Source organism: Hyposmocoma kahamanoa, unplaced genomic scaffold (genome assembly GCF_003589595.1).
Source record: "Hyposmocoma kahamanoa isolate Upper Pololo Valley unplaced genomic scaffold, ASM358959v1 192, whole genome shotgun sequence".
Taxonomy (NCBI): Eukaryota; Metazoa; Arthropoda; class Insecta; order Lepidoptera; family Cosmopterigidae; genus Hyposmocoma; species Hyposmocoma kahamanoa.
The window spans coordinates 4987481-5012892 of record NW_020653719.1 but is presented as its reverse complement, the minus strand read 5'-3'; the positions used below and the strand labels follow the sequence as shown (position 1 = coordinate 5012892).

At 37.7% G+C, this 25412-nt stretch overlaps 6 protein-coding genes across 16 annotated transcripts in view; 3 read left to right on the top strand and 3 right to left on the bottom strand.

The window, feature by feature from the left end:
* LOC113226623 (protein UBASH3A homolog) overlaps window positions 1–3991 on the bottom strand; it is a 44518-nt gene extending 40527 nt beyond the window's left edge. For 3 of the 8 annotated variants that reach the window (XR_003310124.1, XR_003310125.1, XM_026459325.1), the window contains exons 1-5: window positions 3442–3675; window positions 2804–3044; window positions 2434–2629; window positions 1519–1688; window positions 848–986 (exon numbers count right to left, since the gene is read on the bottom strand). Coding sequence is in view for 5 of the 8 variants with exons in the window: in XM_026459325.1 (XP_026315110.1) it covers window positions 848–986; window positions 1519–1688; window positions 2434–2629; window positions 2804–3044; window positions 3442–3551 (856 nt within the window). In the remaining 3 variants the exon portion in view is untranslated. Of the gene's footprint in view, window positions 1–847; window positions 987–1518; window positions 1689–2433; window positions 2630–2803; window positions 3045–3441 lie in introns of all 8 variants that reach the window. The other 5 variants (XR_003310123.1, XM_026459328.1, XM_026459324.1 and 2 more) reach the window with 3 other exon arrangements.
* An 850-nt stretch (window positions 3992–4841) lies between these two features.
* LOC113226537 lies at window positions 4842–9195 on the top strand. The gene is made up of 2 exons (XM_026459191.1): window positions 4842–6330; window positions 8724–9195. Exons 1-2 carry the CDS (start codon window positions 4876–4878, stop codon window positions 8799–8801), a joined length of 1533 nt encoding a protein of 510 aa, XP_026314976.1. The 5' UTR covers window positions 4842–4875; the 3' UTR covers window positions 8802–9195.
* Window positions 9196–12630: 3435 nt separating this feature from the next.
* On the top strand, window positions 12631–13566 carry LOC113226626 (H/ACA ribonucleoprotein complex subunit 3). The gene is made up of 3 exons (XM_026459331.1): window positions 12631–12774; window positions 12965–13007; window positions 13397–13566. The coding sequence occupies exons 1-3, from the start codon at window positions 12721–12723 to the stop codon at window positions 13492–13494; spliced, it is 195 nt and encodes a 64-aa protein (XP_026315116.1). The 5' UTR covers window positions 12631–12720; the 3' UTR covers window positions 13495–13566.
* A 2339-nt stretch (window positions 13567–15905) lies between these two features.
* LOC113226663 (uncharacterized protein K02A2.6-like) lies at window positions 15906–19484 on the bottom strand. The gene has a single exon (XM_026459384.1). It carries the CDS (start codon window positions 19482–19484, stop codon window positions 15906–15908), a length of 3579 nt encoding a protein of 1192 aa, XP_026315169.1.
* Window positions 19485–19945: 461 nt separating this feature from the next.
* LOC113226662 (anaphase-promoting complex subunit 2) lies at window positions 19946–22270 on the top strand. Its single transcript, XM_026459383.1, has one exon. The coding sequence runs from the start codon at window positions 19946–19948 to the stop codon at window positions 22268–22270; it is 2325 nt and encodes a 774-aa protein (XP_026315168.1).
* A 1053-nt stretch (window positions 22271–23323) lies between these two features.
* LOC113226631 (probable Rho GTPase-activating protein CG5521) overlaps window positions 23324–25412 on the bottom strand; it is a 54761-nt gene continuing 52672 nt past the window's right edge. For all 4 annotated transcript variants that reach the window (XM_026459345.1, XM_026459347.1, XM_026459346.1 and 1 more), the window contains one exon: window positions 23324–24245. In XM_026459345.1, the coding sequence (XP_026315130.1) occupies window positions 24040–24245 (206 nt within the window). In that variant the 3' untranslated portion in view covers window positions 23324–24039. The remainder of the gene's footprint in view (window positions 24246–25412) is intronic.

The following is a 25412-nucleotide window of genomic DNA, read 5'->3' as shown; positions in this document are numbered from 1 at the left end:
ACTTTGTGTAAGTACAAGCGCGTAGTCGATAGATGGCGTATGAAATTGTTATGCTCTAATGCTTAGAGGTCAAATCGTCAAAGTCATTCGCGACTGTTCAAGCCTTAACAAGCATCGTTGTGATTCTTAGCGAAACACGTGTTAGACTATTGGAACACGTGATAGAGATACTAACTACCTTATTTTCGCTCGTCTACCTTAATTAGTCCAGAATAAGTACGAGCGACTTAGCCTCGCGCCACACTCTTTTAAGACGTAAATAATAGACGATAACACATTAAGAGAAGAATATGGAAGTAAAGTCAAGTGGCTGCGTATCTCTCTTCGCACGGACCGTCCCTCAACGCGGAACGCACTACGTCTTTTTCGCTCTATGAACATGACCATAAAGCTTTTTCTGGGCAGCTTGATGCGATTCCGGGTCGATGAGTGTGGCAACCGCCTATTGTAAATAAATAAAAAGTAATCCGATAGGTACAGGTATATTAATTTCAGAGCAAAATTTCCTTTTATGGATCAAGAAAATACTTGGTGATACATTTAATTTTTCATCATTATTGCTATAACTATAATAATAATAATAATAACGCACACACTCAACATAGCCCCGCACTAGGGAAACCCTGTGTCGCGGGTGGCATGGACACATACATAGACAAACACAAATTACTCCCAAACTCACGAGAGAAATAAATGTAGGCCATACAAATATTTCTCCCGGCCCGGGAATCGAACCTAGGACCTCTGCGTGGCAGTCCGGCATGGTAACCGTTCGGCCACGGAGGCAGTTAAACTACAACTCTACGAACTAAAATTTAATCCATTTGTGTAATGCATAGTTCCTCACCTGTAAGCCAAGAAGTTCCGTACACCCAGCCGTCTGACGTATTATCGAACTCCTTTTGTTCTATGTAAATATAGTCCCCAACCACTAATTCTATTTCGTCGCTTGCTTTCGGAGTGTAACTTTGAGTTACTTTGTAGACCTAATGGCACAAATAATGTCTTGAATAACATCTTAATCAGCACTAAAAAAGGCCACTACAGTCTATGGTACACAAAGGAGGAAACCTCTTGACTAATAATTTAATCTCTATCAATATTTCTGATGTGTGACGTGTGTAATGTGTGACGTGTGTGATGTGTGATGTGAACCTTTTAGGACACCACGTGGCGTCAATCATATGGAAGGTATTATCCCTATACCAATAGTCCTAGTAATAGTTGTTCGAGCCATAAGCAATCCTTGTTTCATCACGGGAGATTGCACATATTTAAGGAGTCACCAGACTATCAACGCGCAATGAACTTGAGCCGATCATGTTTTACCACACATATCGCATTAAGCCGATTGTATCGAATCGCGTCATCCATACCTAAGCGAAGTACACAATGTCTCTTTTACTTTCATTGCATGGACATAAAATTTTTTGAGACCACCTTAATGTGATCCGGATTGATAAATGTAGCGTGTGACTCCCACAAATTTGTGACAATTTTTTTATAATATGATCTCACCTGATGACGAATAAAGCGCGGGTCTCGCGAGTAGAGCCTCAGTTCAAAGTAGGAGTTATCAAGTGGTTGCATGTCATCCACAAGGTCTTTCAACCGTTCATATGCCTCCATTTCAAAGTGGTATGCCAGTGTAATGTGCAGCGACTTCAATTGTGGCTCCACATGCATAGCTGTTTCAACATAATAATGACTATAGTGCCATTATATCAGTTACAGTGTGTTTAAAGAATGGGCTACAACGCCGACCTTCATTGCAAAAAAACTTGCACTTAATTACCATCTACCTACTCTACCACCAGTATCTAGTAAAAAATTTATTCTAGTTCAATAGTGACTAAAACAACAGAACAATAAACAATAAAATAAAACAAGGAACAAAATTTGATAACAAAAATGTATATAAATAAATAAAAATATCTTACCTACTAATCAAACTCCGTTAAGTCTACATGCTCTACAAAATCAATAAAAAATTAAAAGCAAATTAGTGACAAATAATATTGATACAGTGTTGTTAATATTCTTACATTTTACAGATTTTGCTTGTTGCGCTGCACACCAAGGAAACCATGAGTCAAGAGACTCTAATTGTTTATTTGTATCCAATGAAACACCCACTGTACCAGATCATAAAATAGAAAAATAAATAATAATTTGTGTAAACTTATGACCTGCCTGGATGTATCCGGTCCTGTGTGTTTTAGTCAAAATAAAAAATTCACTTTAGTGCTATCACTTCTTATAAGACTTCATTATGATAGAGAAAGACACACTTTGTATCTATGCTACAGAGATGTGGCATAGAAATATACCATTTTCAAATAAAAATACATAAATAAATGCAATATAATCAAATTAGACAGAAGTTCAGCTGTGTCATAAATTTGAGATCCTTTATTTATTGTAGGTACTTACAAGGAGAAGATACTAGTTTGACATATTGCACAGCAATCCTCTTCAAGTAATCAGCATGTTCCTCTGACACAAACAACCCCATGAAGTTATGAGACACATAGGGCTCCAATCTCAGGGGACAAGTGGGAGGGTCTCCAACACCTTCAACAGCTTGCTTTACTGCTTTTGCCAGTTGTAAGGCTGTTTCATCTGGAGCCTGAGAACATTTATTTTTAAAATTAATTACCCTGTCTAGCAACATTCGATGATATAATTTAAAAAACTAATAATTAAATTCTAAATTGAATTTAATTTTATAAATTATATTAATCTTATTACATCGTAATGTTAAAAATTGGTCATATTTTTTCTGTCCTAAATCCTTTCACACCTTAAAAAATGAGACCAAAGTGACGTGTGGTGAGTAATTATGAGCACCATTCCAGCCAGATGTAGTTTTTGACTTCTCCCAAAACTCCAATAGCTGTGACAGCAGGGTACCCGTGGGGCTAGCATAGAAGATATATTCCCGAGGTTCATCTGTATCCAGGGAGATGTCATTAACATGAGTCAGCAACCAATCAGAAGCCAGCTGGACACTGCGATGACCTGTTGCTCCAAGGGCTTTTAATCTGAAATTTAATAGTCTACAAAAGTACTATAAAATGGCATGTATTACCAACACAAATTGATGACATCTTTTCTTCTACATCAACGTAAATGAATAAGGTGTTTCACTTTCAGTACCTACATTGAAAGTGATATACAAGTAAGTGCTTTTTAATTAACAAAGGCTTATGGCAAAGCAAAACTAATTTGAAAGGTAGCCGCCGATTTTGCTCAGATTTCAAATAAACGAATAGTCTTGAGTCCTCTCGCCGCCGGTAGTGAAATGTTCAAGAGCTAGAGACAGCTTGGACAAAAATAAATTTATTTCTATATTGGTAACGAAACAAAGTAGTAGAGTAGAAGAAACTATTTCTGAATATTTGTTATAGTCATTGAAAGAAGCAGTAGATAAAAACTTACGCTCGATGTTTTGGAAAACCCATCTGTAGCAGTATTTGCAGTGGTGTTGCACCTGGCTTTGTATTCTTTGTGAACAACGGAGCCTTGCTTCGTGGCGGTAAACCGGTCATTTTCGACAAATTAATGACCGCTTTAAATCACCTAAAGGAAAATCACTACATCCGAAAAACATAAATACAAATCTGACAACAAACAAACGGAGCAGAAAATGTCACAGGCAAAACGCCAATCAAACAGCTTGTTTGCTTGCACTAGAGATCAGCGATAGGCGAGTCGAGTTACTTCCACAACGAGTCAACTAGCGATGGACGAGTAAATTCGTTTAACTCGAGTTACCACCACGAGTTACTCCCACAACGGGTCAACTCGAGCTACTTTACTATTTTAAGAACTCGAGCTAGCTCGGCTCGATTTGAGCGCGTCGGCTACTTGTTATCACTCGGTCGATTCGACGACCTTCGAGTACGAGTTCTACTCGCGACACGCCGTGCCATACCAAGTCGAATCAACACGAGTCAGCAACCCATTAACTAGAGTACATATAAGCGGCGTTCAGTTCGTTCGATCAGGCGCTCAGGTCGTACGTACGCGCACGCTTCTGTATTGTGTATAGCGATGGGACAAGTTGTATTTTTGTCAACTCGAGTTACTCGAGATGGCGTGACTCCTAACTCGAGTTAACTCGGTGTCTGATAGAGCAACCGCGAGTCGCGAGTAAAACTCGAACCGACGATTCACCGAATTGGGCACAATCGGCCGACCAACCGCGAGTCGAGCGTGCCCAGAAGGTCGCCGCACAGACCGATTGAGAACGAATAGCCGACGCGCTGTTTGAATATATGAAAGTATTCGGTTCGGCAGCGGGCGGGACGGGTCAACCGAGTTAGCTCGAGTTCATGAAAAAGTAACTTGAGTCGACTCGTTATAGAAGTAACTCGAGTTAACCGAGTTAAATAACACGACTCATCCATCGCTGATTGTGTATGTGCAGAGAAAATGGCAACGCCAGAAATTTTTCTAAGATAAAACTTAGTGACTTTATATTCGAAGATGTTTTGTTTAAAAATAAATTTGTCAATTTCTGGCGTCGCCATTTTCACTACGCATACACAATATGGAAGCGTGCACGTGCGTACGATCGGAGCGCCGCGCCTGATAGAACTTAGCGATGGACGAGTCGACTTATTTAATTCGGTTAACTCAAGTTACTCCCATAACGAGTGAACTCGAGCTAGCTCGGTTGACCCGCCCCGCCCGCCGCCGAACCGAATACTTCATTCATACAACGCGTCGGTTGTTATATATATATATACACTATGGTTGGTAGATCTATGGATATAATTGACACTGTAAATGTCTTCTGCATATAATAAAAATGCTTGGATTATGTTAATATTAGTTTATTTCATTGGCGACGAGGAGTAACCAAACAAAATGAATAAGGAACAATTCCAAGAATTTCTACAATTACAAAAAAATCAGCAACAACAGATTTCGGACATTTTGCAACAACTTGTGTTGCAGCAACGACCAGCAGTGGAGCTCCCCACGCCAGCAACACCTGGCACGGAACCTACCAGCTCGGCAAGCAGCAACAAGTACACAATTATTAAAAGTTTCAAATGCGACACTTTTAACCCTGCGACTGTATCGGTAGAAAAATTTTTAGATTTTTTCGAAGCCAAATGTGACATATGGGCCGTAAGTGATAATGACACAAGGAAAGAATTATTATTTTCATGTATGTCTCCTGAGATATTTCACGACCTAAAAATAGCACTCGTTCCTAACTTTGGAAACAGTTCCTACAATGACATTAAGTCTAAACTACTCGATTTACATCGAACTAAAGTTACGAGGTATAAAGCACTAACTGAATTTTGGAGTTGCGTACGAGACCACAACGAGACTATGGAACAGTATGCTAACAGGCTAAAGAAACTCGCCAGCGATTGTGGCTACAAGGACACAATGTTTCAACGTCAATTGCGCGATCGATTTGCTACCGGCTTAAATCACCCTCAACTAGAAGTGGACCTAAAACAGAAATGGCCAGACCTTCAAGAGACTTACGACGGAAAACTTGTAGAGGTTACTTTCGATCAATTCTTTGCAGTAGCTCAGTCCAGAGAGTTAGCAGAAGGTGATGCTGATAGTAGCATGCCCGCTACCGCTAATAAAGTAAAAGCAAGAACAAGTACAGGACGTCACTATAAACAATGTACGTTTCTACGCAAACTAAGTCCAAACCAGTGCCGTCGATGTGGTGCACAAGAGAGACATAGGCTAAACGTTTGCAAGGCAAAAGACCATACATGCGATGAATGCCACATACAAGGTCATTTTGAAAGTTGCTGTATAAAGTCTGGTAGGGCATATTTAGCGAGCACCGCGACAGAAAAGAAACAACCAACCAATTATAGTAACAAACTGCATAAAATTAAGTACAATGCACACAATGATGGAAGTTCATCACAGTCTTTTGACACGAGTTCGGATGAAAGTGATGATGTCTTCAAGGTTGAACGCAAGAGAAACAAGGACAGCAAGAGAATTGATGTAACCGTCAACGGTGTCAGTTGCACATTCGATTGGGACCCAGGATCCGTGTACTCCATTATTAGCACAAATTTCTGGAAGCGGATCGGAGAACCCTCTCTAACCAAGGCACCGAAGCTACGAGCTTATGGGAACCTTAAGCTCAAACCAAAAGGTCTCACCGACGTAACCGTTGAAATCATGGGAGAGCGGAAAATATTACCTGTTGTGGTTATGGAAGACGCCAATCCAATGCTTTTTGGCCTCCAGTGGAGCGAGATGTATAAAATGACATTCCCAGAGCCAGTCTATTCGGTTAAACCCATTCAACACACCACTACGCTTAAACAGGTACTTTCAACCTTTTCATCCCTTTTTGATAATAAACTAGGAAAAGTTAAAAATTATGAAGTCAACATTCATATAAAACCTGGGGCAGTACCTAAACATGTCCCTGCTCGACCAGTTAAGTTTTCCATGCGTAAGAACATAGAAATTGAACTTCAACGTTTAGTTGACGAAGGAATCGTGACTAAAGTTGATCCAAATGTCACGCCATTAGAATGGGCTACACCCACAGTGAATGTCGTAAAAACAAATGGCCAAATCCGAATTTGCGGTGATTTTCGTAGCACTATTAATCCTGTTATTGTCACTCATTCTCACCCAGTCCCACTCTTTGACCAGCTACGACAAAATCTGGCAAATGGAGCCAAATTTTCGAAAATAGATTTAAGGGATGCGTACTTGCAATTTGAAATAGCTCCAGAGTCGAAACAGTACCTGACAATCTCTACGCACAAAGGATATTATCAATACAATAGGATGCCATTTGGAATCTCAACAGCTCCTTCAATTTTCCAACATTACTTGGATGAACTTTTGGACGGTGTACCAAATGTCGCAGTGTATTTTGACGACATTGCCTTAACAGGGAAAAATGACATTGAACACCTCCAAACACTATCGACCGTGTTTAGCAAACTAGATAAGGCGGGCTTAAAAGTCAATTTAAAGAAATGTTCATTTTTCCAGACAGAGATTGAATACCTTGGGCACACAATTACTAAAGACGGAATTAGGCCGACGAAATCGAAAATTGATGCAATAATGAAAGCGACACCGCCCACTAACGCCCAAGAACTGCGGTCGTTCTTAGGTCTTATAAATTTTTACGAGAAATTTATTCCTCACCTACATAGTGTCTGCGCAGATCTGCATGCATTGACTGGTGGTCGCCGGAAGTGGCAATGGACCGTCAAAGAAAATACGAGTTTTAAGAACGCAAAAGATCTTATTAGTAAATCGAAACCGCTTGTTGCTTTTGACGAAAAGCGCCCATTGTATTTAGCCTGCGATGCCTCGGAAAAAGGTGTGGGTGCCGTCCTATATCATAAATCGGCAGACAAAATTCAACCTATCGTTTTTGCTTCAAGGAAACTAAGACCAGCGGAAACTAAATATTCAGTTATTGACCGAGAAGCTTTAGCAATATTTTTTGGAATCCAAAAGTTTGATCAATATTTACGTGGTACCAAATTCATACTTAGCACTGATCATAAGCCATTGATTCACGTTTTGGGGCCACAACGTAACTTGCCGAAAATTGTCAATAACCGTCTAGTGCGTTGGGCTTTAATCATTGGAGGGTATGACTACGATATAGTTTTTACAAAAGGGCATCTAAATTTTATGGCTGATTTTCTTTCTAGGATGCCCAATCCAGAAGATAAACCGTCTAATGCAGAATTGACAGTACACAGAGTGGTAGCTCAGTTGCAGCATGAAAGAGTTTCGGATATTGCGTTAACAGAGGACAGTGTACGAGGCGCGACAAGGAAGGACCCTTTGCTTAAACAGGTATCAGAGTACATTAAGACCGGCTGGCGTGAAAATTTTTATTCAGATGACTTAAAGCCCTATGCTCGGAAGCGCACTGAGTTGTCCATTGAAAATAAGATATTAATGTGGCAAGGTCGAATAGTAATACCGAACACCCTGAGAAAGGCCACCTTGGAATATCTGCATACAGGACACCCAGGCATATCCGCAATGAGAGCGCTAGCACGTTTTTACGTATGGTGGCCGTCCATTGACGATGACATTGAGGAGTACATTAAACGTTGTCGCAAATGCCAAGAGAATCGGCCGAACAACGCTGAATTGCCTATATACTCGTGGTCCGTTCCTGACAACCCGTGGGAAAGGCTACACATTGATTTTGCAGGCCCGTTCGAGGGAAAATATTGGTTTGTCTTAGCAGATGCGCTTTCGAAATGGGTCGAAATTAAACCCATGAACCAGATAACCACTTCTAAACTGTGTGAAGAGTTAGATTCCATTTTCACCACCTTCGGCTTCCCTCAATTCTTGGTTTCTGACAATGGACCACAGTTTACTTCTCAGGAATTTCAAGACTATTGTAGAGACAAGGGTATTCTACACATTAAATCATCCCCGTACCATCCCCGGACTAACGGTTTGGCTGAACGTCTGGTTCGCACTTTCAAATCCAGGCTATCATCAAGTGCCAGTGACCATCTCACCTTGAAAAGACGACTAGAAAATTTCCTTTTTTCCTACCGCATAACTCATTCCACCACCGGTAAGAGCCCAGGACAACTTATGTTCGGACGTCAGCTGCATTGTATTTTGGATAACGCACGCCCTAACTCTAAAAAGGCCCTGCAGCATAGGCAGATACAGGCTAATATAAATTCAGAAAATTTAACACCATGTTTTAGATCGGGGGACAGCGTGTTTGTCCGAGCCCGGGATGGGTCACGATGGGAACCTGCTACCATATCCAGACGTACGCATAGATACTCGTACACCGTAGACACAGCCAATGGGGTAGAAAGGAGATATCATGCTGATCAAGTGCGTTCCCGCTTAGCCGACCATATCAGTCCAGTTTCTACTGATGGCTCTCAGGCCACACACGACCCGCATCATATAAACACCAGTGAGGTGGAACCCCTTGCAAGTTCGTCAGGAACGCAGAACTCAGCTACCACCCCAATGCGGCCATGCGCTGCTACTACGCATTCGCCACCTACCACGGCGTCCCTACAGCAAGCATCAAAGCGCCATGAGCGCACCATCAGGCGACCTCGGCGGCTTATCGAGGAGATGTTGTAAATTGTAGGGATGGACGAATGTTATATATATATATACACTATGGTTGGTAGATCTATGGATATAATTGACACTGTAAATGTCTTCTGCATATAATAAAAATGCTTGGATTATGTTAATATTAGTTTATTTCATCGGTGACCTTCAAAGCACGCTCGAGTCGCGAGCGATGGGCGAGTCGAGTTATTTAACTCGAGTTACTCCCACAACGAGTCAACTCAAGCTATACTTCGTGAACTCGAGCTAGCTCGGTCTGTTCGGTGACCTTCGGTCACGCTCGAGTCGCGGTCGGCCGGTCGAACGTGTCCAACTCGGTGAAGCATTCGGTACGAGTTCTGCTCACGACTCGCGGTTCTGCGCGCTCGCGCTCTGTCGAACACCGAGACGAGTTAACTCGAGTTGACAGTCAAGTCAACTCGAGTTTATACAAATACTACTCGTTCCATCGCTAATCGAACTGATAAAAAATTGATTAGTATAGAAAATACGTTATTTTATTTTGTCCTTTGAAAAAGTGTTTGGAACGGTTTTTGTAAAAACAAACACCGTTATACAAATTCGTTTCATGGTCGCGCTCGTGCTACGGCCGCCGATAATTTTTCGACGGCGCGTCGCTGCCGATTGATCTATTATAGCCGCTTATATCTAGAGTAACTAGAGTAACTTAAAAAAATACAACTCGTCCCATAACGCTAGTCTAGCCCTTAGACTATTGTTTTTCCATCCTTAGTCTAGCTTGCACACAACAAAGATAATGTAATCACTACGTTGCACATAACTCGAAAACACACATCTGCAAAAATGCAAAAATCCAATCATACGTCATGTTTGAAAGAAAAAAGTTTATGAGCCTAATTTTTATATTCTAAATATATGTCTGTGGTCTCGTTTATCTCTGTGGCCACTAGGTCAATGTTTGTGGCTTTTAGTTATACAAGTTTATTCACGTATAAAATTTCAAAAGATATTTCTAAACGCATACGCGGATCATAATCAGAGCAACCGAAATAATATTTTTCCTATTTTTCGGAAAACTACCCAACAGTATATCAATTTTAAATCAACCGCAGACTCCAATCTACCACAGCCCATAAAACTCTGCACAAAAAAAAAATATCAATGCGATTGCTGCGTAGTGCTGTAGGACATAAAATTAAAATGAGTTTGAGGGAGTAACTCATTTGAAAAAATGAGGTAGTAACATTGTAGTCACCTCCTTTGAAGTAGGACATTTCCTACTTCACATGGGGTGACTACGGAAACGATTCAATTAACAGGGAATATTAAGCAAATTTCCATAATTTGATGGTATCAATCAATTGGATAACTTAAGTGTTATGATATAGTATAAATAAATGTTAATTTTATTAAGTACTATGGTAGTGTATGATCATATGATGTAAAATCAGCTAAAAAGCGCAGGATCCCTCAATACCAAAACTATATATTTTATATACTATTAATAAATTACTAGAAAATAAACTGATTCCAAATGTTTATAGTATTAAATAATAATTCTTCAGGTAAATAGATATCTAAGTAATATTGGTAAGGTTTCATTCCTAATAGATACTTACTTAAAAACAAAATGTAAAATGCAATATTCATCATAGTGTAAATTATATATTTGTAAGTAGTACAAATTGAGTTCCAGTATTTGAATCTAGTATATTCATTCATACACTCATATTTTAACATACTAAGAGTCGTATTCTAGAACTCTACTCAATGCTCAAGTCAGGATTTGAGTATGGCTTAAAGCACTCGAAATCATACTCAAGTCCCTGCCATTAGGGTCGTATTTTTTAGAATTTACAGATATTTCGTCGTGCTAGGACCAACCATTTTTTTCGTATGTCGGATTTTCGAGGTACATCAATAAATAGTTTATTTGGGGCAGTTATAGAAGTATTCCTACTTTGAGGTACTACACACCAACGATATGTTTTCCGTTCCATAACGACTTCAAACTTCACAAAACCTTTACAATAACACCTTGCCCTTGATTTCGTAGCTTGTTTACCTACAAATGACGTCAAGCGTTCAATTTGACATTTTGTTACGTTTGCGCGCCAATTTGTTCCTATTTAAATTTTAACGTAGTTTTAGCACATTTTAGAGAATATTAAGCTTTATTTTAATAAAATATTATTTTTCATGTCTGTACACATCTATTTTAGTTAATTCTAGACACTTTCTGAAAAATTGTCTGATTCCCTATTGAGAGGAGAATCTACAACAAAAGTTTTATATAAAAAAAGCAAGCGAAAAAACGCAGTGAAAGACTCATGAACTGGCGGCGGCGGCGGCGGCGGCGGCATTAAGTTAAGCTCGAATAGGACAGTGACATTGACACTTTGTAGTTTGTGTTTTAGCTCGTGAGCATACACGAGCTCACGAGCTAAAACAAGTCACAGTGACGTGCTGTCTTACTCACTCCCTCGAGTTCCTCGTTGTCATGTACCTCACCTGAATACCTCAATGCACGCGCTCTTTCATTCATTCGAATTCGAAACAGTGTGACATGAGTGATGCTGTGACATGAGGCTATGACATGAGGTGGGGTGTGAGGTGGGACATTTTTATGACATGACGTGTTGTGACAGACTAACCAAGTAAACATGGGGAATAGCGTTACATTTCTATCGCCGTGACTGTCGTTCCGGTTCCAAAAAAATCACAGTGATAAATCATCGTGATTTTGTCACGACTGTTACTTCCGTGACCTTGTCACGCCTATCACTTACATCACGATACACGGTTTAGCCAGCGGATTCTTTCTAATACTTATAGCCGTTTTGTATAGAATGATTTAAGTTTTTACTCCCTTTGTAATAAGTTTCAATTCCATTCAAAAAGTTGATTTTGTATTGAATATAATTTTATTTCTTACTTATTTAATGCGAATCTTTGGATTGTTAAAAATAACAATAAAGTGTAATGTAATTATATTTGTAGTAGAATACACAAAATAGATTATACATAAATATAAAATACCAACTCTTCCTATAACAAAACAAATATACAAAAATATTTTACTTTGCTCATAAATAGGTTTATAATAACTGCTGCAGATTTTTTTCATCCGCCCTTTCTAGTAGTAGTAGTATATAATATAGTAGTATAAGCACCTACGATCCTTGTGAGTGAGCAAAGAAAGTCATCCTATTTCAATCACACCCCCGCCGAAATGGCCCGATTTGAAGAGAACTACAACGAGTGGTGCGTTCAGTCACCACGGAATGGAGATCGCGCATTGTATCAAATACGTATGTCGTGATGTGAGTGACGGGGATAGCTATTGGAACGGAGGAACACCTAAGTGACTTTGGAACGTCGTTCATTCGGAACGAGTCACGGTAATTCTGTTTGACGGCGGATCATCGTGATTTTTTCATCGTGACGTTATTTATCACCCACCTCTATAACCAAGCGAGTGGTACAAACGAGTTGCCTCGTGTCTGAGTAACTCAACACTACTGTTGCGACTATCACTAAGTAGTCTGTGGTTGCGACCAACTGACCAACTGCGGCGTTGAATTAAAGTTACAATTGTTTTCGTTTATTTTCTTACGAATTTGGTTGGAAATACACAAATCCAAAATGTATCTAAGGTATTATTTGGACAAAAATGGCGACAGACAGTATACGCTAGCAGTAAGTACTTTAATTGGTCTTAACCTTTTCAATAACAACCACAAAAATAATTTATCTTAGCATGTGGTATTACTAAAGATAATAATTTTAACTTTAACTGTGATTATAATATTCTTTGAACAATATGCATACTTCAACTATAGGTACATACATTTGTGTGTATTTAAATGTGATGTTTTAATGTTTCCAGACTATTGATCCTTTTGGTAAGCCAACACTGTCTGCTCACCCAGGTGAGGAATTATAGTTTATTTTTACGATGGTTTTTTTGTATATGTTCATCATCATCAACAACCCATTTATACGTCTCACTGCTGAGCACGGGTCTTCTCTCAGGCCAAGGTTTGGGCCGTAGTGCACCATGCTGGTCCAGTACGGGTTGGAGACTTCATTCGTTTTCTGAGGGTTATGAACATTCTTTGACATGTAGATTTCATCACAATGTTTTCCTTCATGGAAAGCTCATGGTAAATTTCAAATTAAATTTGAAACAATTTCTGGGAAACTCAGAGGTGCGATTCGAGCCCACAGTCTTTGCTTGAGAGGCAGTAGGTTAAACCATTAGCGGCTTTTGTATGTTGCTAATTAGTAATCTTTATTAACCTTACTCCTTTCTTTGCAGCTCGATTTTCCCCTGAAGATAAATACTCCAGACAACGAATTACTATCAAGAAGAGATTTGGACTCCTCATCACACAGCAACCAGAGCCAATTCTCTAAAATTTTAGCTAATAATATAATTAAACTAAGGGCAGTTCTAAGCATTTAAATAAATATTTAGTCTCTTTCATAACTTGATGTGCTGTAATGTGTTTTATTTGCTGTTGTATGATTTGATTCCTTATGCTAGGTTGTTGTTGAAAGAAACTAGAAATACGACCCTAATGGCAAGGACTTCAGAGTGCCTTAAATCATACTCAAGTCCTGACTTGAGCATTGAGTAGAGTTGGGATACGATCCTCATAATATTAACGATACCCTTTCAAAGGTAGTTTATTGGTTTAAAATTAACAATTTATTGCTCAATGCCAAGAAGGCAGTGTGTTAAATTTGAATTATCTAATGTAAAATCGACTAGTCCAATCATAGAAATAAAGGAGCCCTGTACCCCACCGTAGGTGGGGTCGGGTTCGGACTGCGGCGCGTGGTCGGGTTCAGTTTACGGGGTGTGCTCATGCTCTTCGGTGGCACAGCAGTTAGTACTATGGGCTCTTGATGAGGAGGTCGATTCCCGATTTGGGCCAATTTAAGAAACGAACATTTCTAAGTCTGAGTATTCTGGATTATCGTTGTTTTCGTATTCATAGTACAGGAAATTCGGCAGTAGTTTGGCATTTTCCCCCCTAAATACTTCTCTTTGTTATGCCAAAGATAGCTTTCAAGAAAGTGGAATGTAACAGATATGGTTGAGATACAACAACGCTATAATAAGTATCTCATTTCCACTACATCGGGAAGTATGCCTTACATTTTTTGTATGGTAGCCATATTGAAAAATAGTGAAAAATAAATTTTAAACGCTCATAACGACCCCGACATGTCCATTTTCAATCGAATTAGTGCAAATTTTTATCTGCCGCTAAAAGAGTTTGTATGGCGGCCATATTTAAAAATAGCGTAAAACCACCAATTTTGATTACAAATTATTATCAAGCACTCCTAGAGACCCCATATGCCAATTTTCAAAGGGATCTGAGCAATTTTTTTTCTGCCGCCAATGAACGCTTCTATGACGGCCATATTTGAAAATAGCGAAAAACAAATTTTGAGCACAAATTATCCGCATGTCTAGTGGCCTTCACATGCCAATTTTCAGTTGAATAAGAGCAAATCTCTTTCAGCAGTTATTTTTCACGAAAAAACATTTATATTAAACAATGACGAAAATAAATTTTTGACCCCAAAATATGATTAAGGACTCCTAAAGACTTAAATTTTTTTTAACCCAGGCAGTTGACCAGTGTTACCCTCTATGATATTCCTTCGAGCACCTCCTACCTATCTCTAATAGTTTCCGTGATAGGAGGCTTTGAAATTTGTATGGAGGCCATCTTGTCTATTTGAATTTCGAACATTTTTACTTCCCGCGGAAATTGACTAGGTGTATCTCATAAAAATGCACAAAAATCCTCCCCATGTATTATAGTTTTTGCAGGCCGTTGATCACTCTTTCATATTTTCCATATTCAGGTCCTCTCATATTTGATTCTTTGCTTTGGAGCCTATCAGCGTACAACGATATAAATATTTATTTCCACCATATCGGGAAGTAGGCGTTGACTTTGTTAATAAAGCTGTCTTTTTGGGAGTGACCTCAGATAGTAAACTTCAATGGTTTCCACATATATCTAGAATACATGAGCTTACCAATGTTGCTACTGCTAGACTAGTTTAGTTACTTCCAATAGTATAATGTTCTACGGGATTCTCATGTGGGGTAAAGCTGCAGATATACAAACTATATTTGTGTTGCAAAAACGTGCGATCGTGCTTTGTTGTGTACCATATAAGTTCTCGGGTTTCTCTCAGAGAGAAGTTTAAGGAGTTTTTATTATGACTGTGGCATGGCAGTACATTTACTCAAACATTTTGTATGCCCGTAAAAATGTACATAACTTCATTAAGAAACATTGACTTACAAAAATTAAGAAAGAAGATATTCATAATATTAACCTAGAACTAAGTTCAAACTCATGGTACCACTTTCGTTTAACTAAGGTAAACGATTCTTTTATGGGGACCTGTATACGTTTTTACAATAAGATTCCGGGTAACAGATTAAGATTTTACATTAAAAGTATTTTAATTGAAAAGTCATATTACAAAATTAAAGAGTATGTTTTAGATAAAGAAGTGTGGAAAGACAAAGAGTCTAGATTCCACACAATTATGATTCAAAGTGTATTCCATAGCAGTTAAGTTTATTTGAAAAGAGCAATCCCTAGAGTTTCTTCCTCGTTCTTCTCAGGGAGGTCAGCATAGTGAACGAGCAGTAGTGATAAATAAGATAAAACCTTTAGAATAACGGTTTTATTCCACGAAAATATTTGACAACAATGAACTAAAAGACTATCAAATGTAAAGTTCAAAATAGACATTAGAAACTAAAGAGTTAATATTATGACATTCTATCAGCCTTGAAAATAATCCTCGAGGTGGGCTGGTGGGTGTCGCACTCTTGCAGACCTTCGAATCTCTGGTTCGGTGTCCGCTGGAGGTTCAGGGTGGTCTATGTCTTCAGTCTCATTTTCGGAATCAGAAAATCTGGTTTCAGAATTTTGAGATGTAGGATTAGGGTCTTCCACTTCATTGGAGTTTTCGTTAAGAGTCTCAATATTTGTTGTTTCATCTACCATTATCTGACTATCTAGGCTCAATGGTGCTAAATGTCGGTTGGAAACAGTTGTCTCTCGACCGTCCTCATAGCGAACATAGGAGTAGTCTGGATTTACGTGCAGAAGAGTCACTTCTTCAACAATAGGTTGATACTTGTTAGTACGATTAAATTTTCTCATTAATACTTTTTCTGATTCCGTCAGCCAGGTAGGTATAGATACTCCATTCGATGACCGCCTGGTATGTGTAAACATTCTTTCGTGCGGCGTACAACAAGTCGCTGTGCACAACAAAGATCTGATACAATGTAAAGCTTGGTTTAGAACCTTTTCCCAATTTTCTATTGGTAGGTTCTGCGACCGTAGAGCCAATTGCACTGATTTCCAAAGAGTTCCGTTAAAACGTTCAACCTGTCCATTTCCTCTTGGGTTATAAGGTGTAGTTCTGCTCGACGCAATACCACGTGAATTTAAGAAGTTCTTTACTTCAGTAGATATGAAACAGGTTCCACGATCTGAATGTAGATAAGACGGCATACCGAATAGCATAAAAATTTCATTTAAATGTTTGATTACCGTTGAAGAGTTCATGTCTGGGCACGGAAATGCAAATGGAAAGCGTGAGTATTCGTCTATTACTGTAAGAATGTATTTATTTCTCGTATTAGAAGGTACTGGTCCTTTGAAATCGATACTCAGTCTCTCCATAGGCGACGTAGCTTTTATCAAAACTGGATCAATTGTAGGTTTGTAAAATCTTGGCTTTATTTCGGAGCAAATTTTACACGACTTAGTCATGTTTTTAATTTCTTCCGTAGAATATGGTAGATTCTTTGATTTAAGCCAGTGGGTCATTCGTGCCATGCCCGGATGACATAAATCATTGTGCAATGAATATAACTTTTCATTTCGTGTCGATATTGAGCTGCATACGCGTGAGAGTGCATCCGCTGCATCATTTTGTTTGCCTGGACGATATATAATGTCATACTTAAATGGCGCCAACTCCAGACGCCAGCGTTGTATTTTCTCATTCTTTATTTTGCTCGTTAGTTTATTGTTAAACATGAAAGATACTGATCTTTGGTCAGTGATAAGCCGGAAGGGTTTGCCGATAAGAAAATGACGCCATTTCTTCAGCGATTCGACGATAGCGTAAGCTTCTTTTTCTATCGCCGAGTGATTATGTTCACTTTTGTTTAGCATTCTGGAGAAAAAGGCAACAGGCCGAGAAGCCTGTGACAGAGTCGCTGCGATAGAATGATCTGACGCGTCTGTTTCCACGGTTAATGGTGCGTTATGATCAATTGCATGAATACTTGATTTGGCTATATCTGATTTGAGTACATTGAAGTTTTTGACTAAATTGTCGCTTAATGGAAATATCCTTGCATTAGTAAGATCGTGAACTTTTTCTGAAAAATTTAGAATCCACTTGCTATAGTGTGCAAACATTCCTATCACTCTTCTCAGTGATGATAGATCAGATGGTGGTGGTAAGTTCAGAAGTGGGCGCAAGCGGTCTGCATCCGGTTTGATAATGTTGTCTTCTATGTTATAACCCAGAATATTAATAGAGTTTTGTGAGAACTTACTCTTTTCTTTGTTGAGAGTGAGGCCATATTTCTGGGCAGCTGCCAAGAATTTCTTAAGATTTTTGTCATGTTCAAGCTGGGTCTTGCCACAAATTGTAATATCATCAAGATAAGCGAACGTTCCCTTGAGATCTTCTTTTCGGATTACCCAATCAATCGTCCTTTGAAAACTTGAGACGCCGTTTGTAACGCCAAATGGAATTCGGAGAAATTGGTATAAATTTCCTAAAGCCTCAAAAGCCGTAAAATGACGTTCTTCGAGCAAAATAGGAACTTGATGATAAGCACTTTGCAAATCTATAGCGCTAAATATACGATATCTAGATATTTGTGACACCAGCTCCTCTATGTTTGGTAGAGGGTACGCATCTAAATGAGTATATCTGTTTATAGTTTGGGAATAATCGATGACAAGACGCTTCTTATGGTTGACATTTTTTGTGATAAGGACTTGAGCTCTCCAGGGGGACGTGCTTTCTTCGATTATTCCATCAGCCAAAAGTTTCCTGACTTCCTCTTTTATAAATTCTTTGTCATCCTCACTATGTCTTCTCGATTTTATAGCAACAGGCTTAATTTCAGGACATACATTAGAAAACAGTGGTACGGCAGGCACGGTAGCTGCAGCAACACTGCATACATTAACTTTGATAGGTTCCTTCAAACCACCAAAAGAAAACTCTAGTGAAGAGTGTTGATGCAGAATATCATGTCCAATGATGAGATCAGCGCATAAATTCTTTACTATGAGTAGATTCAGATTTTTGTACTCATAATCTCCAATTTTGGCAGAGACGCTAGTTTGTCCCTCTACTTTGGAAGTAAGAGTAGTCGAAGCCATTGAAATTCTCTGGTTACTCGGTTTCTTTTTTAAACGACAGAGATTAAAGAATTCCTCATCCATAAAACTAATTGAGCTGCCTGTATCGATTAATGCTTGGGCGCGTATCCCTTGAACGTACGCCGTTACAGTAGCCTTTCTAAGCGAGTCCGGCGATGCCGCTATTATACAAGCACTAGTTTTATTACTTTCAGTTTCGACTACTGATGCAGCAGTCTGTTTCTTGCTACGACATACTTTAGCTAAGTGTCCTTTTTTTTCACAAATCTGACAGGTAGAGTCGAGTGCTGGACAATCTTTTCTAGGATGCACGCGACCCCCACAGAAGAAACATTTTCGCTTGAAGAAAGACGCTGCTGATGATTCTTCTTCCTTTGATGAACCTTGTACAGCGTTCAAATTTGAAGATTCGTAACTCTGTGAATTCATCTCCGCCATTTCTAACGATCTCGCCTGATCATAGGCTTTGTCAAGAGATAGAGTTACATTTTCAAGCAATCGCTGCCTGATTTTACTCGAATTGAGACCAGTAATAAATGCGTCTCGAATATTATCGGATTTATTCGTTTCAGCATCAACCTTTCCAAATTGACAATCTTTCGCTAATAATTTTAGCACCTGCATATAAGTATCAATGCTCTCATCGTGCTTTTGTCTCCTAGTAGCTAGTATATACCTGGCATAGACTACATTTTTTGGTTTATTGAATAGTTTGTCGAGTATGTCTAGGGCTTCTTCATAGGTAGTACATTCACTTATGTATGCGAAGATTGTTGGAGATACGTGGTTTATAAGTATGTCTATTTTCATACCAGCTGTTTCTTTTGTAAAGTTCGATAAGAAACTCTCGAACGTCCTCTTCCAGTGCTCCCATTCCTTGGAGGCGGAATTACCGGTTGGATCAATGTTCAGTTTATCGGGACGCAGAAACCGTTCCATTTTATTTATTCTGATAACATTTCGTGGAATAAATTGATAAATAAGATAAAACCTTTAGAATAACGGTTTTATTCCACGAAAATATTTGACAACAATGAACTAAAAGACTATCAAATGTAAAGTTCAAAATAGACATTAGAAACTAAAGAGTTAATATTATGACAAGTAGCCTAAAAAGTAGCTTAAAAATGACGTTTTCAAGTGTAAAATTTTTACCTACTATGGAGTAAACTATTATTTGACTTTGACTCAGTCTTGGCTGTAAGGCGCATTAGTGCCTTTGTCTTTTCCAATGGAAAAAATGAAATAAAGTTTTTTTTCTCTGTTTTCGCCATAGAGGAGTGATAGAGGATTTAAAATATTTTCGCTTCGTGAAAAAGTGGTTAAAAATAAAGTTGTCTGATTTTAATAATTTTTATAACGATCATCATAAATATCAGCTTATTGCGAAGGTTTAAAAAATGTCTAACAAGAAAGGAGACCTGAAGATATATTGGAACAAAATAAATTACGCTTTTCCAATCCTAAACGATACGATTTTCACGGATTGCAATGATGCGGAATACGACGAAATTCAACAACTTATCGTTAACCTGGGTGTCCAAATACGAGTACGAGACCTCATATTAGTGCACGTGGAGAAGTACATGCGCCAGCATATGGCTCCAATGTTTTGGTCCAAATTTACCAATGTTGATGATGAACTCAAAGGTTTTCAACTTTTTAAGTCTGCTGTTAACGACCTTTACGAGTGTTTATCAAGTTTTTCTGGCATCCTACGAAGATTATCCACTTTAAACTCTAGTTGTGCTGATAACAAGCTTCTGTATGGCGAAAAAGATGTTGTTCCTGGCGTAAAACAGCTTGTGCGAGCAACATTACTATCACAACTACCTCTCAATTTTGATGTTATTATAAACCATTTTTACAAGCTTTCTTTTAACGTTTTTGACAATCAGTATGAAAATTTGGATGCAGTTGATAATTTTATGTGTCTGGGATGTCAGAACTTGGTACAAGAATGCAACTGTGCTTACATTGTCAAAGTGTTTCATGATACCAATAGAAAACTTATGGAGCTACAGCTTCTAGAGAGATTGACTGGTCAAGTATTAACTAATTTTATACAAACAAGAATAGAATCTCATATCCAGAAGCTAAGTGCAGGTTCCTTTGATGATTGTCATATTAGTACTCTGGAGGATTGGCTTAACACAACTGTTATGTCTTGGTTAACAAGAATATACTGTGCAGGCTCGTCAAAGCCACCTCCTGATGATAAAAACATTCAAAATGCTATTAATAAATTCAAACAGAAGTTGAGCTACTTCTTGTATCACACTTATACTTTGATTAGGATAGATCAGCTGTTTAGCATTATTATTGAATACCCATATTCACTGCCTGCTATTGAAGATATAAAAGTGTGTTTAGAGAAGACTGATTTGAGGTCAACCTTATGCAAGAAATTGCAAACAGCTCTTGAAACCAGGTTGTTGCATCCTGGTGTAAACACACCCGAAATACTGACTGCTTATGTTTCAACGATCAGATCTTTGAGACACCTGGATCCTTCTGGAGTTATACTGGAAACTGTCACTAAACCTGTCAGATATTATTTGAGAAACAGAGAAGATACAGTTCGGAGTGTTGTAAGTAGTTTAACAGAAGATGCTGGCAGTGAGCTTGCGGAGGAGTTGGCAAATTTTGCAGCAGAAGATGGGGATGCAGAAAAGGAAGATGCTTGGGATGAATGGAATCCAGACCCAGTTGATGCTGACCCAAAAGTCAATTCAAGTGATAGGAAATCTTGTGATATAATATCAATGCTTGTTAATGTTTATGGCAGTAAGGAACTATTTGTAAATGAATACAGGACATTGTTGGCAGACAGGTTGTTGGCTCAAAGTGTGATAAACACTAATAAAGAAATAAAATATTTGGAATTACTGAAGCTGAGATTTGGTGAGTCACAGTTACACTTTTGTGAAGTAATGTTGAAAGACATATCAGATTCTAAACGAATAAATTCCTTGATCCATCAAGACAGCAACTTTGAACAGCTAAATAGGAAGTTCACATCAAACGCTATGATTTTGTCAGCTCAGTTTTGGCCACCATTCAAAGATGAAAGCTTGGAGCTACCAGAGGAAACCAAGAAGCACTTTGAGGCATACACAAAGGCTTTTGAAGCACTGAAGGGCAACAGAACATTGAGTTGGAAACCGCATCTTGGTAATGTGAATATTGAAATTGAAATTGGAGAAAAGAAGTTAAACTTGACTGTGTCACCATTCAATGCTACACTTATAATGCACTTTGAAAAGAAACCTGAATGGTCTCTTGAGGATTTACATCTGGTGATGAAAGTGCCTGTAACTGTATTAAGGAGAAAGATAACTTACTGGCAATCGATGGGGCTAATTTCTGAAAAAAGCACAGATTATTATGTTCTTGTGGATGGGAGTAATGCAAATAAGGCTAATGTCTCTACAAATCAAGTGCAGGAAATGATTTGTGAGGATGATGAAACTGAGAGTGCTATGGCATCAGCACATGATCAAAGAGAAGGAGAGCTGCAAGTGTTCTGGTCTTACATTGTTGGAATGTTGACTAATTTAGATTCTTTGCCTCTAGATAGAATACATCAGATGTTGAAGATGTTTGCTTCACAAGCACCAGGAGCAGAGTGTAGTTTGCAGGAACTTAGACAATTCTTGGATACTAAAGTTAGGACACACCAACTTGTCCTGCAAGGAGGAATGTACAAATTACCTAAAGCATAGTTTTTAACTTTGAATAAAAACTTTGACATCATGACCTGAACTTTTTGATGTTCAAAAATCCAAATTAAAACTACCAAATAAAGTTAACAAAACTTTATTTTTAATAAAAAAATTTGGTTACATTATACAATGTCTGTGGGTTAATAATCTGAGAAATGTAGAAGCCTTATATTCAAATTAGGCTAAAACAATAACTAATAAATTAGCTAAAATAAATTATTTAGTAATACCACCACATTTAAAATAAATTAATACTTAGTGAATTCAATACATAATCTTGTGTCAGTCTTAACATCTATTAAAATACTGTTTAAAATTAAAAGTGGGAACAAAGCAAGAAAAATTAAGTTAAAATTAAAGTATACTGAGAAACAATACATAATCATTACTACATTGAATGGAATGCAATAAAATTAGTCAAAGGTATTCATAATATTAAATGCAAGCAATATATTAAACTACATAATTTATAAAACAATATAATTTGATAATCTCAAGAGCATTACAGAAGTGTGCCATACATAAAAAAGAATTATTGTAAGATGGAATGTAGCATTTATGCAATTTCAATTTTAAACCACTAATGTCAATAGAAAACTAGTGGAGGATGATTTCCTTGCTTTAGGACAGAATTTATGATTTTACGAAAGTGGCGTTACCAAGGGTAACAATCCTAATAATAACATCCTAAATCGAGCACAATTAGATCTTATATCAATACTGTATAGCTCAAAAATGTTGTCGAATTAATACATAGTGTTAATTGCGCAAATAAATATGTTATTTATTATGGTAAAAGTTCGAATCTACAACAGTTAAAGCTTTACAACTAGTTTACATATGTACAGAAAATATTAATATGTTGGTTGTGTGCACATTTTATGTTGTTAGAGGACATAATTTTCTTTATTTACGATAAATATTTTTTTCTTTTTTTTCGCGCAAGTTTATATAGCAATTGATTTTGAGTTCAAAATTTATTGTTTAATTGTCAATAAATATTTATTGCAACACTTGACTAATTTAATCTCAGATTATGTTTGTGGAAAAGTTATATAATCTAATTGCTGTGCAATCAACCACATTACATTTTAAATGCAAAACAGATAGGTAAAAAAGGTTATATAAATAATTAAGTACTTGAATATTAAGTCTGAATAACAATCTCTCATTGGACGAATGAAATTAAAATGACTATTACACATTTTTTCATAGAACAAAATAAAAACATTAATAGTAGAAATTATTCTTTAAAATAAAGAAAATTACTGAAAAATAAAGTTGTACATCGCATTTTCAGTTTGATACGTAAATACAACAAGCTCAACATACTCGTTACTCTAAGTTAATAATCGCACCACAATACACTTCAGCGGATAACGTTGATCTTATTCTAATAATTTTCTACAAAAATAGGTGATGAAAATTTCTTTACTGTCTGATGACATGTCTAATTAGAAAATCACGCAACTACTTTTCACGAATTTAGCACATTCGGGCTACTGACACTTTGTGAACAGAGTCCTTTATTATTCTTAATCTAACAGTCATGTTACCAGAAGTTCAACTACTATGCAGACATTAGCGCAGTCACTTTTATTTCTCGGAAGGATCATATACACTTGATTCAAATTTTCATCAAAGCTATTTTTCAAGCCCTGTAAACAAATGCTTACTAGTCTAGGACCAGTTTGTCAGGGCGCCATAGAACACCTCTTTATTTTCTACGTCAATGATTGCAAAGTAACAGGAGTTGGTTACTGTGGAGTTCATCGATTTCGTCGGGGTACGGGAGCAGGGGTAATTTGCGTTGCAGGGGGCGCGGTTTGGGGGCCTGCGTGTGTCGTCAATGGACGTTTGAAAGGTCCCAGTCGCTTCACCGGTCGGGGCGATATTGTATGAGTTTCGTTGCTGGTACCCCATGTACTCGCGCCGTGGTCCAGTAATGCCGCTGCGAGCCGACCACTTCCTTGTTCTGTTGGTAGTAATATGAATTTTAGGTTCTTTGATATTATTATTGATTTCAATATTGCTTTAGTTCACCTACTTTCACAGTTTAATGACATACGGCATTTTGCTTTGGGGTAATGCCGCCGATGTCCTGTAGTTATGGCAATTTACAATAATGTGGGCGTCAGAGCGTCTTTGAGAGATAAGTATAAAGAAATTAACATTCTTACACTAGCATCACTGTACATTTACGAAAATGTTATTTATGTTAAGAAGAATAGTAACTTTTTCATTAAAAATAGTGACTGACAAAATTAACACCAGGAATAATAATAAACTAGCTATTCTTGAAAGTCGTCAGTCTTCACAAAATCACAAATTCATTTTAAGGGGTAATGTATAAGCTTCTATAATAAGACGGTTTAAAATTTGCCATTTCCGTGGTTTAAAACTATAGTGAAGGAAAACTTTATACTAAAGGCATTGACTTACAAATAAATGGACGTCGGGTCCGCGCTAAAAAGTGTTCGAACTTACAGGGCATTAAAATCGTAAACTGAGCGTCAATCACGCTTAAGTCTTCGTTTGTTCGACTGACAGCGCGCTTGTCAATGATGCCGTATTGTGTGGTAAAACCTTGTAAAAATTACTCAACTAAAGTGAAAAAACAGGATGGTATATCATATTTTCAGTAAGTACTACATTGTGTTATCATAGTTATCATTTAAAAGTGTTAGTTTATGCACTAGTATTTAATTTATATTTAAATTAATCGTAAATATAAATTACAAAAGCAATCAAAATAATCAAATAGCTAACTGTCTCTTTCCGACTCATTGCTTGCGTAAAAGACTGAACGAGACCCATCACGTCAATTTCAATTGTTTCAAACACAAGCGTTTCAAATATTTAGAACAAAAATTTCATAGAGTCGCTTTGATGCTAATGTTATTATTAAAATATTTTTAATACATGTTAGTAATACTTTCAAATATTGTTGTACTCTTTCTACGGCTCGGGGTTACGAATCAGAAGACCGAAAATACATTTGCCCGAAATAATGTTAGCATGAACTTCTATAATCCTGAAAGTATTTTTTTAGGTTTTTCGGGAGAAATATGTGTATGGTCTACATTTATTTCTCTCGTGAGTTTGGGTGTAATTTGTGGTTGTCTATATGTGTGTCCATGGC

What these genes read in the sequence shown, in the direction of transcription:
- LOC113226537 (XM_026459191.1), top strand. Translation starts at nt 4,876, where the DNA reads ATGAATAAGGAACAATTCCAAGAATTTCTACAATTACAAAAAAATCAG. An exon ending in ACACCACTACGCTTAAACAG is followed by an intron (nt 6,331 to 8,723) that starts GTACTTTCAACC and finishes ACCATGTTTTAG; the next exon opens with ATCGGGGGACAGCGTGTTTG.
- LOC113226626 (XM_026459331.1), top strand. Translation starts at nt 12,721, where the DNA reads ATGTATCTAAGGTATTATTTGGACAAAAATGGCGACAGACAGTATACG. An exon ending in ACAGACAGTATACGCTAGCA is followed by an intron (nt 12,775 to 12,964) that starts GTAAGTACTTTA and finishes TAATGTTTCCAG; the next exon opens with ACTATTGATCCTTTTGGTAA. An exon ending in AACACTGTCTGCTCACCCAG is followed by an intron (nt 13,008 to 13,396) that starts GTGAGGAATTAT and finishes CTTTCTTTGCAG; the next exon opens with CTCGATTTTCCCCTGAAGAT.
- LOC113226663 (XM_026459384.1), bottom strand. Translation starts at nt 19,484, where the DNA reads ATGGAACGGTTTCTGCGTCCCGATAAACTGAACATTGATCCAACCGGT.
- LOC113226662 (XM_026459383.1), top strand. Translation starts at nt 19,946, where the DNA reads ATGTCTAACAAGAAAGGAGACCTGAAGATATATTGGAACAAAATAAAT.